This window comes from Homalodisca vitripennis, chromosome 2 (assembly GCF_021130785.1).
Source record: "Homalodisca vitripennis isolate AUS2020 chromosome 2, UT_GWSS_2.1, whole genome shotgun sequence".
Lineage (NCBI taxonomy): Eukaryota > Metazoa > Arthropoda > Insecta > Hemiptera > Cicadellidae > Homalodisca > Homalodisca vitripennis.
In genome coordinates this window covers 31,331,304-31,352,196 of record NC_060208.1, presented here as the reverse complement: position 1 = coordinate 31,352,196, position 20,893 = coordinate 31,331,304, and the positions used below count along the sequence as shown (strand labels likewise).

At 31.6% G+C, this 20,893-nt stretch overlaps 1 protein-coding gene across 1 annotated transcript in view; it reads right to left on the bottom strand.

Moving 5' to 3' along the window:
- LOC124356234 (prion-like-(Q/N-rich) domain-bearing protein 25) overlaps positions 1–20,893 on the bottom strand; it is a 102,039-nt gene that overhangs the window by 19,161 nt on the left and 61,985 nt on the right. Inside the window, exons 20-23 of the mRNA XM_046807419.1 lie at positions 18,294–18,386; positions 18,057–18,149; positions 17,820–17,912; positions 14,314–14,400 (exon numbers count right to left, since the gene is read on the bottom strand). Coding sequence (XP_046663375.1) covers positions 14,314–14,400; positions 17,820–17,912; positions 18,057–18,149; positions 18,294–18,386 — 366 coding nt within the window. The remainder of the gene's footprint in view (positions 1–14,313; positions 14,401–17,819; positions 17,913–18,056; positions 18,150–18,293; positions 18,387–20,893) is intronic.

Sequence of the window (20,893 nt, the reverse complement as noted above, 5' to 3'; positions counted from 1 at the left end):
TCTGCAATCTGATTTTTTTTCAAATTCAAACTTTTTATTCGAGAATAACTATTTGTTTACAATGCAGTCACTTTTTTATCCCCTCTAGCCAAAGCTATTTGAGGGGAAAATCTAAGAGAAAACACAAACACATACTACAACTATTAATCAAAAATACAAACGTGTAGATGAAAATTCGTATCCAAAATTTCAATTCCAAATACATTGCATACATTAATATCTTGCAAAACAACAACAAAAAACATTATATATATATATATATATATATATATATATATATATATAATATATCTATATATATATATTTTACATTTAACAACACATAATTTTACATATTTTTACAATTTGGTATATTAAATTTACATAACAGAAAACCCAAGAAAATAAGGCATGAACATTTGAAAAATATACAGAGAAAATATTTATTTTAAAATTTAAAATTGATTAAAGTATTCTGTCATCTTATATCATATTGTTACTGGATTGAGTATTATTTTACATACTTATGTGTAATGTACATTTCTCAATGTAATAATTGAAAACCCAAATTTTAACAAAACATCACAGAAAAACACCAATTTTCATAACCACAACTATCAAATTAAATAAACAAGATAAATAATTACACCAATAAATACATAAGTGTTTGTACATTACATCAATTAATCATATAGAAAACGACACATAAATACCTAAATGCGGACTTGACTTAAGCATAATATGCATTTTACATGAATTACCAAACACATAAAGTAAGCAATTATACGTATAATTTACAGAGCTTATTTTAAAATGGAAAATTTTATCCACATTGAGGGATATATCTGTTTTTCAGTGAAAGCAGTTGGTTACCTGTACGTCATCGGTCGCCCCCACCCTAAAAAGTGATAATTCCCATTATCTAATCAAAATGTCCATTTATTATCAGTATAATATTGGTTATATTTCATAATCCCAGTTATTCACTCGTTCTGCCTATTAATTTTTTAAAATAAATTATTTTGGTACTTGAATTTTTATATGATCCTTTTTTATTCTAAATCAATGTCTTCTTGAGTGTTGCTGTGTATTCCACATGTTTCGTTCCTACTGAATGTAACTACCATAAGTTCTCCTTTTGTCCTAAATGTATTATTGTGTTAAATGTGTTATCCGGTGTTTTCATCGTATTGCTGTGTATTAGTGTTTCCCATCCCATTTCCCCTTGTATTTTTGTATTTTAAAGTGGATTATTTTGAAATTACCCCTTTCTGATTTGTTTTAAATCCTGTTCGCTTATGTTCTATAACAGCCTCAGCTTGGTAAGTCATATGTTTGGACTATTCATTAACTATTATTCAACTTAGGACCCCTGATAAATATTAATCATAACTCTGATAGTTGGATAAAGTGACTTGCATGATATGTAACTTTATTAAAATTGGAAGCCGATTATTTATTCCGGAAGAATCTGGAGTGAGTGATCTGTATAGGTTGTAAAAGAAGACTTTCCTCAGATGATACAATCTTTTTTTGACTATAGATCTAATAAATATGATATTGATTGATAAAAGACTAAAATTTAATTACAGTTCGATCAAAAATTCAGTTCAATCTAAGTTAAACTAAGAACAAGAACTGTTACCTATAAAGCAAGTAAAATCTTACTGTTGTTTGAGTTATGTTGACTGCAAGTTTCATTTTATCCGTTTAATAGAAAGAATATTGATTTGTATAATTATATCCTTCACTTCACCTCATAAAGAGTTTTTAATAAAAAAGTATAATAATATTAATGAGACTCTATTTTAGGAATGTTGATACTTACATATGCACCATTATTTACACAAGGTGGAGGAATAGGCTCTGTACAAGTGTTGTAAAGGCAAGTTTGGCTACAGCAATCTTGGTTCTCCAAACACTGTATCAAATTATTATTATTAATCTATCAATTAATAAACAATTAAGCTCAGTGAGTGCTAGGAATGTGTCCTTGAAATTAGGGTGTTTCCCACAATGTGCATGCAGGTTATTGTGTACTTACTTTATACATAAATAAACAAAACTAACTTTTTATTTAAGGTTGCTACTTGTTCTATAATATATATACATATATATATATATATATATATATATATATATATATATATATATATATATATATTAGTGTTATGCGTAAACTTCCTTTCAGCATTTCCCTTAAAGCTCTTAGAAATATTATAAAATATAAGAAGTGAGTTCAAAGAATCAGCAGAGCACTAAGAATTTAATTTAGAGAATTAAATAATTTGAAGGTTAGGAAAAAATATCTACTGCGTGAACGCAGGTTGTATTAGAAATGCCTTAGCGAATAATATTCCATATTTTAATATCGATAACGGTATGTAAGATTTCGATTTGGATTAAACTTCCATAAGAAATCAACAGTTTGTTTAGTAACTAATTGAACACCCTTCTTATAAATATTAACATGACTATTATGTACTCATGAAACATTTAGTCAGAGTTTAATAATGTAAGATATATCCGTACAAGGAACATTTGTAAACTTGTAGAAGACTAATAAAGGATATCCCAAAATATATTTTAATACTTCCATCCAGTTTTCTAACAAAGGAAAAATGATACAAATGGTGGGAATAACTGAAATCCTATATGATTTAAAATAAATATGTATACCTAATTTTATAAACTTTTGGAACATATTTCCTTGGAACCATAACAATAAAAAATTCTTGTTCTTTTTCGTTTAAGGGCCAGCACAAAAGACCATAGCGTGCCTATTCAAAAGTCAGATCACGCGATGCTCGCCCGCTGCGCAGCGCTTTGCGCTACTTGCTCTTTTAGAAAAACAATTAACTCGAGCTTGCAAAGTTCCAAGCCCAGATCAACTCACCACGCTTTATTGAACAAGAAAAACTAAGTATAACTCACGCATGAGAAAATGGAAGTAATTAAGAGCAAAACTTTATCGCGTTTATCACTGATAAGATAAGACAAGTTTATACTATAAATAGTACCTGGACTACTGCCCTACGAACTAATAACACCAAAAAAAACGATTAAATGCACTGTCAGTCAGGTATAGTATGTTTGTAAACGAAAAAGACCCAAAGTTCAATTTTAATGTCTGAAAAGGTTTTAGTTATGAGTAAATAGTGCAATAAGACCATGATCAGTTCCATAAGAGTTCAATGGAAGCATTTCTGTATCCCAATCGTCTCCAGCACATTAATTGTTTAGTGTGGTTTTGGGAATAAAATTCCACAGGACTGTGGTCAAGATAGCATTAAAGCTCTAAAACTTTCAAGTCTCTAGGTCAGACTGTTTTCAATCTATCGTTTGGACAGACAGTTTTCAGCCTCTCGAGTTATTGGCTTCGCTTACGCTCAGCCAATAATTTAATGTGAGTAAAACATACGGAATATTAGCAACTGATACGGAATATTAATAATGTAAAAACTGTAGGCTGCAAGTAAGAAAAAACTATACTTACATATTCACCGTTTACTGTACATTGAGTCAATGTGGGGTCTTGACAATGGTTATCTACGCACGACTGATAACAGCAATCGGCACTGTCCGAGCACTGTAACACAGAAACGTATTATTCTAGTAATGTATTCTAGTAAGCAGGGACTTGGCATTGAGCAATTTGCACCGTGGAGATGGCCGACTACCACAGAAACCTGTATCAAAATATTAGTACAGTAAATACACTAATAATGTAATTATTTATCGTTCATGAGTACTTGGTGGATCTAATCGTCTCACAGTTTCAAATACTATTAATACCATCAGATCTCACTTGAATTCTTACCGCCATCTTGGTTTTAGTCCCACAAGAATAAAACTGAACTTCAAAGGCTTTAATTCCTTATGTTTAATTGAATAGTTGACTAGTAATCGAACAATTGCTAAATTTTATTTTAATAGTTTTCAAAACTTTCTATGTGGACTCTGAGTTAAGAGCAAACTAATTTGTCAATTTTCTTCCATTCAACATTCCACCCACCTTTTTGACTGAAATCGATCCTTAGCCTTGAAGTCTACCATAAAACCACTATTTCAAGTTTTAAGGTATTCTGCACTAACAAAGTTTTCAGAAGAGCGCTTTTTTGTATTCGCCCTGAGGCCTTTATATTCAGACATCAAAGCTAATCAGTATCGAGCCTGGGTTAAGAAATAAGCCTGTGTCTCCATGAATAACTATTACTGAAAATATTTTAAACAGCATGACTTGATTAAAAAACTTAATTTATGTATTTACAGGACAAACTTTTCTATCAAATGTATCAAAATTGTTAGAAATAATACAATTTCTCCAGTGTTTACTGATGTATAACTACTACGGCTTTTAGGAATAATTAAGTTCATCTGTAAAACATATGTATATTTTTATGTATACAAAGCATTTAGTTTAATTATTTATATTTCTGTATAGACAGAATATTTCAGGATAGTTTATACTTACATATTCGCCGACCTCTTTGCAATACTCAGGGGTATACTCGAAACAAAAGTTATCTATGCATGACATTGAACAGCAATCAGCATTACCCGAACACTATAACAAAAAATATTGTTCAAAAACGCATACATCTAAAGAAGGTTTAAGTAAATAATTAAGTTAATCATTAACCTATATTATGTATACCTACCTACCGACTCATTAACTATGTAAATCAAGTAAAATAAATCACTATATGTTTCTTAGAGGTGCTTCTCAGGCAACAGTAACATATTGAAACCAAATTTATTTTAAAACCAAGAGTTAACATATTAAAATCTTTACCTTAATAAAATTAATCAAATAATATATTATGGTATTTTGCTTTAACCATCACAACTTTCATCTCTCTATATCCATAAAATACAAAGCCTTTATTCATCACTAATCTCCAACTTGATGTAGCAGAAAGATGTAATTTGACTCACAAAGTCTCATGACTTATTTTAGAAAAATGTAAGTATTTTCATAAAAATTAAACATTTATAGGGGTTTTAATGGGGGTTTGCAGCCCCTATAAAAACTATATTTCGCTTCTCGATCAATCAATTTCCTTGAAATAAATTGCATTATCCTCACAGGATATTTTACATGTTACATATTACATGAAGTTCCTCATCACCTAAATATAAAAACAAACTATTATTTGTATTATTTTTAACTGTCAAAAACTCACAGGGGTTAATGTGGGATTGCAGCCAATTCAATAAGGAAGAATATTTTTCACTTTATGCTGTCAATTAACAAATACAACAATTTCGTGAAAAACAGCCACTTATAGGGTTTGAAATAGGGGTTTCAACCTCTAGAAAGCTATATATTTTTCAAATTAAATCTAAATTCAATTTCAAAATATCGTAGAAAGATGAAATTTGAGTCACATGTTTATCATCACTAAAGTAGAAGATAATATATATTAAATTGATCTAAAAATCTACATAGGTCAGTAAGAGATATTTCGGTTAGATATAGACACTCACATATTCGCCTTCTTTTCGGCACGATTCAGGTCCACCACAAATATTATTGTAGCAATTTTCAGAGCAGCAATCTTTGGAAGTAACACACTAAAAATTAATAAAAAGGATTAAACAAAACTTTGAATATTTCACGTTATATTAAACATATAATTGAATAAAGGTACTGAACATCGAAGCTAGGAAGAGGATTTTATAAAACTGTAAATTAAGCTCAAATCTACCAATACTGCTTCTATTTTAAATGAAACACCCAAATATGGTATACTTGGGTTACTGTAGTTATTCAAGTCAACTTGAATGCTTGTTAACAGTTAAAAGTGAGATCAATATATTTAAATTTAATAAAAAAAAGAATGAGTATCGTCTTAAACACAAGAAGTGTCTTAAAATATTTTTCCTTGAGCGGAACAAACATTTTAAAATATATGCGTGTATAAATTACTAATGCAAATACATCATCGATATCAGTGTCAGTATCATGAACATATTATGTAGTTAATTAATGCTTAAAAAATAATTTATTACTTAAAATTGTTAATAATGTGTATAGCATACATAAAAACTTTTACAAATGATTAAATTATAGATGGTAACTTACGTATTCACTATCCTTTTTACATTCCTTTTGGCAAAAGTTGTCGAGGCATGACTGCGAGCAGCATTCTGCATCATGGAAGCACTGCAAATAAATAAACACAACTTCAGAACTCATTTCCACGTTACATTATATAGTTATTACTTTACAACATACCGTCTACAATCTAAACAATATTATTTCAATAATTGTAATCATTAACGTAAAGCGATTAGCATAATAAACTAACGTAAAGTTTGAGTCCTCAAATGGAAGTTTAAGAAAAATTAACAAATGTTATAGTAACGTTAATTTTGTAAGATAATTATTACTACTATCACTTAAAACAACTGTAAAACTTGGAAACAGAACTAAGAAAATAGACACAACGTTTTAACACTACTTTGTTTAATGTTTGGTTTTATGACGACAATAAATAATACTTATATTAGTTGACAATGTTTATTAAACCAGATGGTATTAATTTTGAAATAATGAAGTTTAGTTTGATTAATAATCTTGATTATAAATGGAATGCATTTTTTTAACTTCTATTAAAAATACGCAGCAACATAATAATGCATTTTTAATATTTGTCCACATATTTTCATACTCTAGATGTAATACTATCAATCCATACAAACTGTCAACCTAAAATCTCTTATTCTCACTCTGTCACCATAAGTATATTAGTATTGCATTCTCTAATTAAAAAATGTCTAGACTTCTCCGAATACTCCATTAGACATTGCTCAATAGTATTATCACATATATTTAATATCGAAAACTTTAATTATCGTGTCGTTTGCTTGAAAACTTAAGTGTTCATAGTTTCTGATGCGAGAGCACTTTTCTCGAATAAACTTCTTCTTAATATTATCCCCGAATATTCTTATTCCGAATATTTCTCTTGTATGGCACTTTAACATGAGTGTTTAAATACTCAAAAGTTATCGTCTCTGTGGTTAAAAGATAAGTTGAAATAGGATCCAAGACCTAATTTAAATGGTTTTTATATGTCACCAGAAGAATATTTCTACACTCCGATATTTTCCCTCCCTCATATTAACCTCTCCAATAAAATTTTCAATAATTGGTACAATGTCAAATAGCAACAAAAACTCAAATTGTTTTATTATTAGACCGACAATATTGTGTAAGTATGACATCAAAAGTGAATTTGTATTGGGTGGTTCTCAATGTTGAGATATCTTATTTGAAAATTAATTAAAAACTGTATATAAATTTATTTATAAACCGCTATACATCAAAAGATCAAATAAAATATTTCTTTATTCTCGTGATTTTGAGAAAGGAGAAAGATTGGCAACAATCAGTATTCTCATTGTTCAACGAGTACTGCTTCACTTACCGGGTTTCTATCCTTTGTGCAATTTGGAGGTCTTACGATGCAGTATCCCTTTAAACATTCACCGAAACAGCAATCTTGGTTACTTTTACACTGCAACAATTATTAAGAATGTTAGTTTTTTTTTGTAAACAGCTATCATTTAGTATAATTTCAAGCAGTTACAGAGAGTGGTTGACATTCAACTAACCTACAGTATTCTATTTTGATCAAAAATCTGAGATAGGATTTAAAAATAGTGATTTGTTTTGTCATAATATTTCTATTGGTCTAATTAATATATCTAAACTTATTCTCATTAACACAACTAACGATAAAATATCAACAACGAAAATTAAGTACTTTAAAAGAATAAAAAGTATAAGAGTACATATTTTACGAATGTGAATTATAAAAAATGTTACCATTAAAACATATTTTTTTAATAATTATACTTTGACGTATAATCAAAACATCGCGAATAAGACCTTTCCATTTCCTGCTGAAGCTACAAAATATTTAGTGTTTTTGTACCGTTATTATAGTACATATATTATATTACTTTTGAGCTAATACTTTATAAATCAAAACAACTTTTCGGAAATACTTGATTTATTCCAAATTAAAGTTCACCCAAAAATTTAACAAAGTTTACAAACTTTAGATTCGATTTTCTTCAAAAACCTTCTCACAATCGATCAAATCTAATTAAGAGTCTGGTCAAAAATAAATTAAAATTAAAATGAAACTAAAAATGTATACTTCTCCAAAAGTTGTTTAAATTAACAAAATAAAATACAAAGTTCTCTTCTCAAAATAATCAAAAATCAATATAACACAAAACTTGATATTAACTTTACGACCAAAATTTAATTGACAATACTTCAAAAATTGAATTAATTCTCAGACTCTGTAATATGGGAAACTTTAGAAATTTAAACACAATAGTATAAAAATAAAAGATATTAACTAAACGCTGGTACGGGACTTACTACTTTGAAGACTATGGAGGCTGATAGGAAACTAATACGCACTTAAAGAAAATTAATAACTTGATTTAAATTTACATCCGATAAAAGGAATTACTCTATATCCCAAACTAGAGGATTAGAGGAAGAACTACTGCTTCTCAATTGGACGTCTGCACCTTGTGGTCGACACTCAAACACTGTTCCCCCTCTACAAGCGAACCGGGTCGGAACGTATCACCGTAGACATCTCGATTAGCTGATTTACCAATCTAACAAACAATGTTCACGCACCGCGTCTAGTTAAAAAAGAGCCTACTTCCTACCGCGATTCAGCATAAATAATTACAACTACGGTACATTTTACTGATTACTCTGGGTTGATAAATCTTATGTGTGTATAATCATATATATGTACATGATTATAATGTATTGATTTTTATACAATAAGAGACTGCTAATTTTAATGAAGTCTAGAAGATGTCATTACTGGATCTCAGAATGATAATGTTAAAGTCTATCTTATAAACCGAAAAAATCGTGCATTAGTTATTTTTCGTAAGTTACATCATAATACTATCAAAATGCAATTTTATTTACCTTACGGCCATGATCTATGCAAGGGGCGACACAGTTTCCTGCCTCGCAGTTTTTGGAGCAGCAATCGGTGTTGTTCTTACACTGAAAAATACGGGTTTTAAGATAATTAATACTAGTGGGTATAAGAAAATTAAAGATTTTAAGTCCCACTCCATACCGGTTGCCCTATGGCGGAAGGTGCAACCAACGAAGTTTCAAGATAGCGAACACAATAGTGTAGGTCCACAAATTGCGATGCAGATACAACACCGCAGTTTGTGTTTTTTTTTCTTTAGATTGTGTGGTTTATGACATAATGGATACAGCTATTTTCAATAATGGTTACACTGAGAAAAAATCTTAAAAGAAAAGTGGTGCGATCATGTAATGAATAAGAGCCGTCGTGGATTATTTAGCTTGTTGCAAATATGATTTAGCATTATTAAAATCTAACGTAATTGAAAAAGTTGCTGTTGAGGCAGCATCATTGTATTTCCGCCTGGAGTTGGAATCTTGCCGTGTTAGAAAGTGGAGATCTTGATTATTTTGGACCTACGATCTGAATAGCTTAGGTGAAGCTTCTCTGAGGCAGTGACTTCTAAGTCACAAGTCGACCTCACCAATTGCGTCTACTGTGCGGTTAACATTATCAGATAACGTCCTGGACTACGATAGAGAATAAATTTTAGTCAGTTGAAGGAATATTTGTTGCTGGAATATTTAAAGGGTCCTAGGTTGCAATTTGAAGGTGATAAATGCAAGACTGAAGATAACCAAAGATACTTGTAGGTGCTCCCAATCAGAGATAACTGATTAGTTAGTGATATGAGGTTCCACTATGCTAACATTAATTATAAACAAATCGGGAAGTTACTGAAGCTGTCCGTGCACGACCAATCATATCAATGTGGTCTTATGAATATGTAATAAACACAAGTAATTAAATAAAGTCCACTCACAGATTAAACTAGAATAACTGAACCTCTTGGACAAGATGGAAAATATAACTACAAAATATCTAGCAAGCTCAAGCTCAACTAACTTTCTCACCAACCTTGACGCATTGTTCTTCAGTTGGTGCAACTGTGGGCGGACGAGGGGTGTACATGTCTTGAGATCTGTAGGGATTTATAACTACAAAATATCTAGCAAGCTCAAGCTCAACTTACTTTCTCACCAACCTTGACGCATTTTTTCTTCAGTTGGTGCAACTGTGGGCGGACGAGGGGTGTACATGTCCTTGAGATCTGTAGGGATTTATAACTACAAAATATCTAGCAAGCTCAAGCTCAACTTACTTCTCACCAACCTTGACGCATTGTTCTTCAGTTGGTGCAACTGTGGGCGGACGAGGGGTGTACATGTTTTGAGATTTGTTGGGAATTTATAACTACAATATATCTAGCAAGCTCAAGTTCAACTTACTTTCTCACCAACCTTGACGCATTGTTCTTCAGTTGGTGCAACTGTGGGCGGACGAGGTTGTGTACATGTCTTGGCACACGTTATCAATGCATTCTCCATCACAACAATCTCTTTTATTTTGACACTAAAACATATAATTTGAAAAAATACTAAAACATCCAGAAATTATTATAATCTGTTTATATAATAAATATATATATATATATATATATATATATATTGTTTATATATTATAATTTTACTAAACAGTATTTTTTAATGTTTTACGTTAATTTGCTTGTACTCTAATTGTTTATTCAGCAAATCTAAACACTACTAGGAGAAACATTTTTTTAACTACCTGTAAAATGGTGAAAAAATAATCTTTCCTAACATGTGTAAATTTAACGTAATATGGTGAACTGTCTAACAAAACTAATATAATTACATCTCTAATACGCTACTAATATAATGTCATCTAAGTACTTACCGTATGTCCGGGTGGTGTACACGGTGCTTGTCCATCGACACACCTGTTGTTCCAGCATTTTCCGAGACAACATTGACTGTCATGCGTGCACTGCAAAAATATTTAAACGAACTTGGCTTAGTGAAATACAACTACTACACATAAGACGTTTAAAAAATATTCTGCTGGCAAGTAATATGTGAATGAAATCATAGTTTTTGCAATATGACCATACAGTTTTTAGGTATGTATGATCTATAGCGAAACAAGAAAATCAGCTACGAAAGCAGGTAAACTTATGATGCATTGAAAAATAAAGTTTTTAACACAAAGAAAATTAAAGATTGAAAGACCCACTCCATACCGGTTGTCCTATGGCGGAAGGTACAACCAACGAAGTTTCCAGATGGTGAACACAATAGTGTTGATCCACAAACTGCGGTGCAGATACAACACCGCAGTTTGTGTATTTTATAGATTTTGTGGTTTAGGACACAATAGTTACAGCTATTTGCAATAATGGTTTACACTGAGAAAAATTCGTAAAAGACCAGTGGTGCACTCACGTAATGAATAGAGATCCGTCGTCGATTATTTATCATGTTGCAAATATTATTTAGCAATTATTAAAATGTAACGTTACTGAAAAAGTTGCTGTGTTGAGGCAGCATTATTGTATTTCCGTCTGGAGTTGGAATCTTGCCGTGTTAGGAAGTGGAGATCTTGATTATTTTGACCTACGATCTGAATAGATAAGGTAGGGCTTCTCTGAGGCAGTGGTTTCTAAGTCACACAATTCGACCTCACCAATTGCGTCTACTGTGCGGTTAACGTTTGTCAGATAACGTGCTGGACTACGATATCGAATAAATTTAAGGCATTTGAAAGGATATATGTTGCTGGAATATGTAAAGGGTTCCTAGGTTGCAATTTCAAGGTGATAAATGCAAGACTGAAGATAACCAAAGATACTTGTAGGTGCTCCCAATCAGAGATAACTGATTAGTTAATGATATGAGGTTCCACTATGCTAACATTAATTATAAACAAATCGAGAAGTTACTGAAGCTGTCCGTGCACGACCAATCATATCAATGTGGTCTTATGAATATGTAATAAACACAAGTAATTAAATAAAGTCCACCTCACACATTAAACTAGAATAACTGATAACCTCTTGGACAAGATGGAAAATATAACTACAAAATATCTAGCAAGCTCAAGCTCAACTAACTTTCTCACCAACCTTGACGCATTGTTCTTCAGTTGGTGCAACTGTGGGCGGACGAGGGGTGTACATGTCTTGAGATCTGTAGGGATTTATAACTACAAAATATCTAGCAAGCTCAAGCTCAACTTACTTTCTCACCAACCTTGACGCATTTTTCTTCAGTTGGTGCAACTGTGGGCGGACGAGGGGTGTACATGTCTTGAGATCTGTAGGGATTTATAACTACAAAATATCTAGCAAGCTCAAGCTCAACTTACTTCTCACCAACCTTGACGCATTGTTCTTCAGTTGGTGCAACTGTGGGCGGACGAGGGGTGTACATGTTTTGAGATTTGTAGGGATTTATAACTACAATATATCTAGCAAGCTCAAGCTCAACTTACTTTCTCACCAACCTTGACGCATTGTTCTTCAGTTGGTGCAACTGTGGGCGGACGAGGTGTGTACATGTCTTGGCACACGTTATCAATGCATTCTCCATCACAACAATCTCTTTTATTTTGACACTAAAACATATAATTTAAAAAAAAATACTAAAACATCCAGAAATTATTATAATCTGTTATATAATATATATATATATATATATATATATATATATATATATATATTGTTTATATATTATAATTTTACTAACAGTATTTTTTAATGTTTTACGTTAATTTGCTTGTACTCTAATTGTTTATTCAGCAAATCTAAACACTACTAGGAGAAACATTTTTTAACTACCCTGTAAATGTGAAAAAGAATCTTTCTAACATGTGTAAATCTAACGTAATGTGGTGAACTGTCTAACAAAACTAATATAATTACATCGCTAATACGCTACTAATATAATGTCATCTAAGTACTTACCGTATATCCGGGTGGTGTACACGGTGTTTGTCCATCGACACACCTATTGTTCCAGCATTTTCCGAGACAACATTGACTGTCATGCGTGCACTGCAAAAATATTTAAACGAACTTGGCTTAGTGAAATACAACTACTACACACAAGACGTTTAAAAAATATTCTGCTGGCAAGTAATATGTGAATGAAATCATAGTTTGCAATATGACTATACAGTTTTTAGGTATGTATGATCTATAGCGAAACAAGAAAATCAGCTACGAAAGCAGGTAAACTTATGATGCATTGAAAAATAAAGTTTTAACACAAAGAAAATTAAAGATTGAAAGTCCCACTCCATACCGGTTGTTCTATGGCGGAAGGTACAACCAACGAAGTTTCAAGATGGTGAACACAATAGTGTTGATCCACAAACTGCGGTGCAGATACAACACCGCAGTTTGTGTATTTTTTAGATTTTGTGGTTTAGGACACAATAGTTACAGCTATTTGCAATAATGGTTACACTGAGAAAAATTCGTAAAAGACCAGTGGTGCACTCACGTAATGAATAGAGAGCCGTCGTCGATTATTTATCATGTTGCAAATATTATTTAGCATTATTAAAATGTAACGTTACTGAAAAAGTTGCTGTTGAGGCAGCATTATTGTATTTCCGTCTGGAGTTGGAATCTTGCCGTGTTAGGAAGTGGAGATCTTGATTATTTTGGACCTACGATCTGAATAGATAAGGTAGGGCTTCTCTGAGGCAGTGGTTTCTAAGTCACAATTCGACCTCACCAATTGCGTCTACTGTGCGGTTAACGTTGTCAGATAACGTGCTGGACTACGATATCGAATAAATTTAAGGCAGTTGAAAGGATATTTGTTGCTGGAATATTTAAAGGGTCCTAGGTTGCAATTTCAAGGTGATAAATGCAAGACTGAAGATAACCAAAGATACTTGTAGGTGCTCCCAATTAGAGATAACTGATTAGTTAGTGATATGAGGTTCCACTATGCTAACATTAATTATAAACAAATCGGGAAGTTAATGAAGCTGTCCGTGCACGACCAATCATGTCAATGTGGTCTTATGAATATGTAATAAACACAAGTAATTAACTAAAGTCCACTCACAGATTAAACTAGAATAACTAAACCTCTTGGACAAGATGGAAAATGTAATGTACACGTTTATGGTACGAAACAAATAGTAATAGAACTATAGTTTATGAATATCTTATCTACTGTCGGCTTTTAAGCTATAGTTTCATTCTTATTTCTTAATACTTGCTTTCTTTTTATAAAAATAATCACTATAAATACATAGCATTTCTCTTCACAGCAATGTTCTATAATGGCTAATCTATAAAACGTCTTCATTGAAAAATGTACTGATTTATTGCATATGTAGTAACTAAAACGTCTTTACTTACATATTCTTCTGTTCTTTTACACGCTTCCTTCAACACGCATCTATTTTTTAAACAAGTTCGTGAACAGCATTCTTGATCAGACTCGCACTGTAAGAAAGATGTAAAATTTTAACATCTCTTTAGATAAAGTATTCTGCTAAGAAACTTGTTTAATTTTATTTACATGTCATTAACATATGTCAGTTCAGAATAATAAAAAACAACGCGTGTTCCTAATTTTTCAAGTATATGCTATATTAAAAAGAATGGATTTGGAAAGTCTGTATGAAGAAGCAATAAACCACATTCCTCCAAGTTAGTTAATGAGATAAGTCCTCTTTACAGTTCAAGTCTCTTTCAAAATTAGGTAATTAAAATTGTGATTTTAATTAAAGTTTATAGTGTGTCCTAGCATTTACATGACGAGAGGGTATTTTTTGGTAAGGGTTACTGTGGAGAAATCTTTATTTTGCACCTGAGATTAAAGTGAAAATCATTTAATCTTATATTACAATATTAAGGTAACAGGAATATAGTTTGTCGTGAAAATTATACCTGGATAAGGATTTCCTTGATAAGGGAGTGGTTCAGTTCCATACATCGCTATTTTATAATGTAAATACAGTGATACTCTTATATATACATATACCAGTTTTCTGAAAACTTCCTTGTAATTGTGGGTGCTACACTGCTAAATATAACTGTGTACTTGTTTTATAAATAATTAAATTACATCTGGAGTCTAACCTCTCACATCAGCAAAAGTTCAAATACCGAAAAGTTATGTGTCAACCATATATTGCGGATTTAATATGTATATGGTTTCGGCGAGCCTAATATTAATTTATGTTCGATTTTGTCTTGAAGAGATTGGTTTTAACTAAGAATACTACTCCGTGATAAAATTTTTATTTAATTTAAAGCGTTCTATGACCCCAACATGAATAATCTCAGTATTTCGGTAATGTAAACGTGTAGGCATTGATTGAGTGCAAAGTAATATAGTCCTACTTTATTCTTAACGATTTGGATTCTGAACTTTATCCTTATATGTGTCAGAACAAAATGTATTTGTAATTTAAAATACGTCTTATTGCCAACTGCCATTCAGTCTGATAAAAGTAAAGAAAATACATTACGGCATATGAGTATGACTGCACTTAAATTAAATTTTCCCTCTAAAATGGATTGTTTGAAGTAAATTAAACTTCAAGAATACCAGATTTGTCACACACTTTCAATATTTGGATTATTTTAACAAAATTTAATGATTTATGAGAGCTGAGGCAACGAATTTTACAAGAAACGAGTCTAATTCAAGAAACATTACATAACGCTGTATCAGTTTTGTATACAAATTTTCACTAATTTTTATGTTCTGTAATATTGTGCCTGGCTTGTGTATTGTTTCAATGCAGTTATAGAAACCAAAATAATTACTACTGTTTTCAAACACTGCCCAAACGCAATTTTGTTAGATTTTTTATTTAAATCTTTTGCAACTCCTCATTTAAAATAGGTTATAAAATAATGTGCCGTTAAACATAAAACGTTCGATAAAATGAAAACATTTAGATACTTTCAAAATCAAAAGACAAGGGTAGACGTACAACTATCTATAACATGATAATTTGTTACATGTATGGTGGTTTCATACTTTTCCACACTTTGTATAAGTATATATTGTCGAATCATTGTATTTTACTTAGTTTGAATTTCGTTAGTTGATTATTATTACTTTAATAATTAATTCAGCTTTAGCAACGTCCATCATTCAAGGGGCTAGAAAAATTACATTTCTGGTCGTGTGTCTATCTGTCTGTCTATACACACTATATATATAAAATTAACTGATTTATAGATTTTAATGTTTTCTGAAGCTTGCATGCATATTTTGTGAGGAAAATGACAAGTACACTGCAAGTCCGTAAAGGTACGGGGCAAATACATAGATCCCCTCAGCGAATTCTATGTGTTCTGCAGGCACACATTTTAATCCATCGCGTTTCATTAACAACGTTAGAACTCACAGATATATTTGATATAAAATTCTGATATTTTTTACTATTAAAGATCGCATTATTACCACGCTGCCAGTCTTGGTATTTCTTGGTCGCTGTAGCAAATTCAATGAAAGCTATAGCTCCATCGTTTCAGGGACAATTACCTATTTGGCTACTAGCGATGAGCTAATGATAATAGCATTTAGCTTTAGGGACAATGACCTGTTTGGCTACTATCGATGAGCTAGTGATAATAGCATTTAGCTTCAGGGACAACGACCTGGTTAACTACTATATCTGAGCTAGTCGCTATCGCAAGAGTATCTTCAGGGACAATGACCTAGTTGGCTACTATAGCTGAGCTAGTCGCTATCTCAAGAGTATCTTCAGGGACAATGACCTGTTTGGCTATTATCGATAAGCTAGTGATAATAGCATTTAGCTTCAGGGACAATGACCTGGTTAACTACTATATCTGAGCTAGTCGCTATCGCATGAGTATCTTCAGGGACAATGACCTAGTTGGCTACTAAAGCTGATTTAGTCACTATCGCAAGAGTATCTTCAGGGACAATGACTTAGTTGGCTACTAAAGCTAATCTAGTCACTATCGCAAAAGCATCTTCAGGGACAATGACCTAGTTGGCTACTATAGCTGAGCTAGTCTCTATCTCAAGAGTATCTTCAGGGACAATGACCTAGTTGGCTACTATAGCTGAGCTAGTCGCTATCTCAAGAGTATCTTCAGTGACAATGACCTAGTTGGCTACTATAGCTGAGCTAGTCTCTATCTCAAGAGTATCTTCAGGGACAATGACCTAGTTGGCTACTATAGCTGAGCTAGTCTCTATCTCAAGAGTATCTTCAGTGACAATGACCTAGTTGGCTACTATAGCTGAGCTAGTAGCTATCTCAAGAGTATCTTCAGGGACAATGACCTGGTTGGCTACTATAGCTGCGCTAGTCGCTACCACACGAGTAGCTTCAGAGACTAAATTCAGCCTCGTGTCGTCGCTAGTTTTGCTGATGGCATTTATACAGAATGTGCGTATTATTCCTTCAGTTGCTTGGGAATATAACCTAAAATTGTGATCGGCATCTAGTTCCTGCCTCAACTGTCAAATGTCTTTACGTTTTTAGATGTTTTGTTGCTGTACGACATGAGAGTAAGACACTTCACTGAGGTTAATATAGTATTTTGGTAAATTAACATTTCAGATGTGACAAACACCAATATAATCGATAATATTTCTAGAGGCAGTAAAGTGTAGTTTCGTCAATATTAATTCAACATAATGATAACATTTAGAACTTATTCTTGTATTATCTGTCTTAACATTGCAGAATTACGAGTTCTGCCATTATTTTAGATATATTTTTACTATTGTTTAGGCAAAAATAAAATGTACATGTCGTGTGCTATTTTTCGCAGTGTTGGATAGGATGTGTTAGCTGTGTATGATAGATATTATAATATGAAATACCATTATTGAATTAAATTTGCATATATTAAAAAGTACTTACATATTCTCTCAATCTTTTACAGTTTGGCGGCGTCGTGCGTCGGCACTCGTTGTTAACGCAGTTTCCTGAACAGCACTCTCGATGGTCCGTGCACTGAAATTGTTTCGGTGAAATTAAAATTAACATGTTTGATGCAATTTTCGGCAGTGTTTGATCGGATGTGTTAGATATGAAATAAATATTTTAATGTGAACTACGAGTATTCATATAAAGTTGCATATATTAAAAAGTACTTGCATATTCTCTCAGTGTTTTACAGTTTGGCGGCGTCGTGCGTCGGCACTCGTTGTTAACGCAGTTTCCTGAACAGCACTCTTGATGGTCCGTGCACTGAAATTGTTTCGGTGAAATTAAAATTAACATGTTTGATGCAATTTTCGGCAGTGTTTGATCGGATGTGTTAGATATGAAATAAATATTTTAATGTGAACTACGAGTATTCATATAAAGTTGCATATATTAAAAAGTACTTACATATTCTCTCAGTCTTTTACAGTTTGGCGGCATCATGCGTCGGCACTCGTTGTTAACGCAGTTTCCTGAACAGCACTCTCGATGGTCCGTGCACTGAAATAAATTCATAACTTTAATTTTATAAATTCTAGCAATTATTAACTCTTGCTATAAAAACTTGATACTTCACTTAGAATAATATCATAGTTAACGCTCTCTCCCTTTGAAGCTTATCATATACAAAGTTATTTTTGCACAGTTACCACTTTGGAAACCATTTTAATTTTGATATGTATGATAGAGACTATAAAATTAACAGTGTAGCTTCTTAGAGAACATACATATTTTAGGATTACTAAAAGAAACTCTAGTAGTCACGACAATATTGGAGATCGAAGATCGTGGTATGGAAAAGCCTCATTTATCATTGAACTGTTTCCCACCCTTCTAAGCATGTCTGAACCTAAAGTATAATATTTCACGACTTTTACATCATGTTTTCAAATCTTATCTTTTTGTCAATGCAGGATACTAATTCCAATAAATGAACAACAAAACTCAGGTATCACCTGAAAAAAAACTTAACTCATTATCCATCCCGTAAGTCAGTGTAGGAGGAGGAATTTAAAAAGAATACCTTTCGTATAAAATAAAAAAACAATGCATTTTAAGCTTTGCAGTCGAAAATCCCAGAGAATTTAAAAATATTTAATGCACCTATTTTAATTTAAATATTACAGCTCATAAATACAAGTTTATTTTAAAAATACAACTGTGATGTTATAAAATCAATCAGTAACATGATACTTTGGACTTAATACTTTGTGAGCAAACGTTCGAAGTTTTGGTTATAGTATGATAATATTAGTTACTTTTAAACTCTTCAATTGAACGTCATACTGTAAATAAAATATATGTACACCCTTACTTACTTTCTTATACAATAGAACGATTGAGCGTCTGCATACCAAAACCGCATTGTTTAATTCATATAAGGATTTGTAAATGATATGTGATTATACAATGCAGTCGCATTACAGAGACAATCACATTATATCACAATAGATATAGCCTTAGACCTCCATTTGTCTATCAATCCTAACTGCCAGCTTAATCAGTATCAGACATCCTGAGCCACTCGGGTCTTTTATTCTCTTTAGAACTATTAAGATATTAATCCATATCCTTCTGGTTCAATCTATGTGATTTAGCAACTAAGTCACTACAAGTGATCTCAACTTTGATGAGTTGTAAATTCTTACGTTCTTGGAAACATTTAGGGCACTAATGGATAGGTCACATTTGTTTTCTCTTGCATTTGACCCAATCCTTTGCCTTGTTGGTAGTGGTCTACATCTTTACATTATGGTAGTTACATCTTTACGTACAGTCATTAGTATCTCATGGTTTTAACACATATATGGAAGTATGAGGCAAACATAAAACGTTTCTAATCTACACACTTTTACGTAACTGTTCATATTATTATAAGGTTATACCATAACGTAGAAAGTCTCATTGTAATACATGTGTTTGCAATTTTCTTCAAAGCTTCAGGACTATCTCCAATCTGATTTTTTTCAAATTCAAACTTTTTATTCGAGAATAACTATTTGTTTACAATGCAGTCACTTTTTTATCCCCTCTAACCAAAGCTATTTGAGGGGAAAATCTAAGAGAAAACACAAACACATACTACAACTATTAATCAAAAATACAAACGTGTAGATGAAAATTCGTATCCAAAATTTCAATTCCAAATACATTGCATACATTAATATCTTGCAAAACAACAACAAAAAACATTATATATATATATATATATATATATATATATATATATATATATATATATATATATATAATATATTTATATATAAATATTTTACATTAACAACACATCATTTTACATATTTTTACAATTTGGTATATTAAATTTACATAACAGAAAACCCAAGAAAATAAGGCATGAACATTTGAAAAATATACAGAGAAAATTTTTATTTTAAAATTTAAAATTGATTAAAGTAATCTGTCATCTTATATCATATTGTTACTGGATTGAGTATTATTTTACATACTTTTGTGTAATGTACATGTCTTAAATGTAATAATTGAAAACCCAAATTTTAACAAAACATCACAGAAAAACACCGATTTTCATAACCACAACTATGAAATTAAATAAACAAGATAAATAATTACACCAATAAATACATAAGTGTTTGTACATTACATCAATTAAACATATAGAAAACGACACATAAATACCTAAATGCGGACTTGACTTAAGCATACTATGCATTTTACATGAATTACCAAACACATAAAGTAAGCAATTATACGTATAATTTACAGAGCTTATTTTAAAATGGAAAATTTTATCCACATTGAGGGATATATCTGTTTTTCAGTGAAAGCAGTTGGTTACCTGTACGTCATCGGTCGCCCCCACCCTAAAAAGTGATAATTCCCATTATCTAATCAAAATGTTCATTTATTATCAGTATAATATTGGTTATATTTCATAATCCCAGTTATTCACTCGTTCTGCCTATTATTTTATTTAAAATAAATTATTTTGGTACTTGAATTTTTATATGATCCTTTTTTATTCTAAA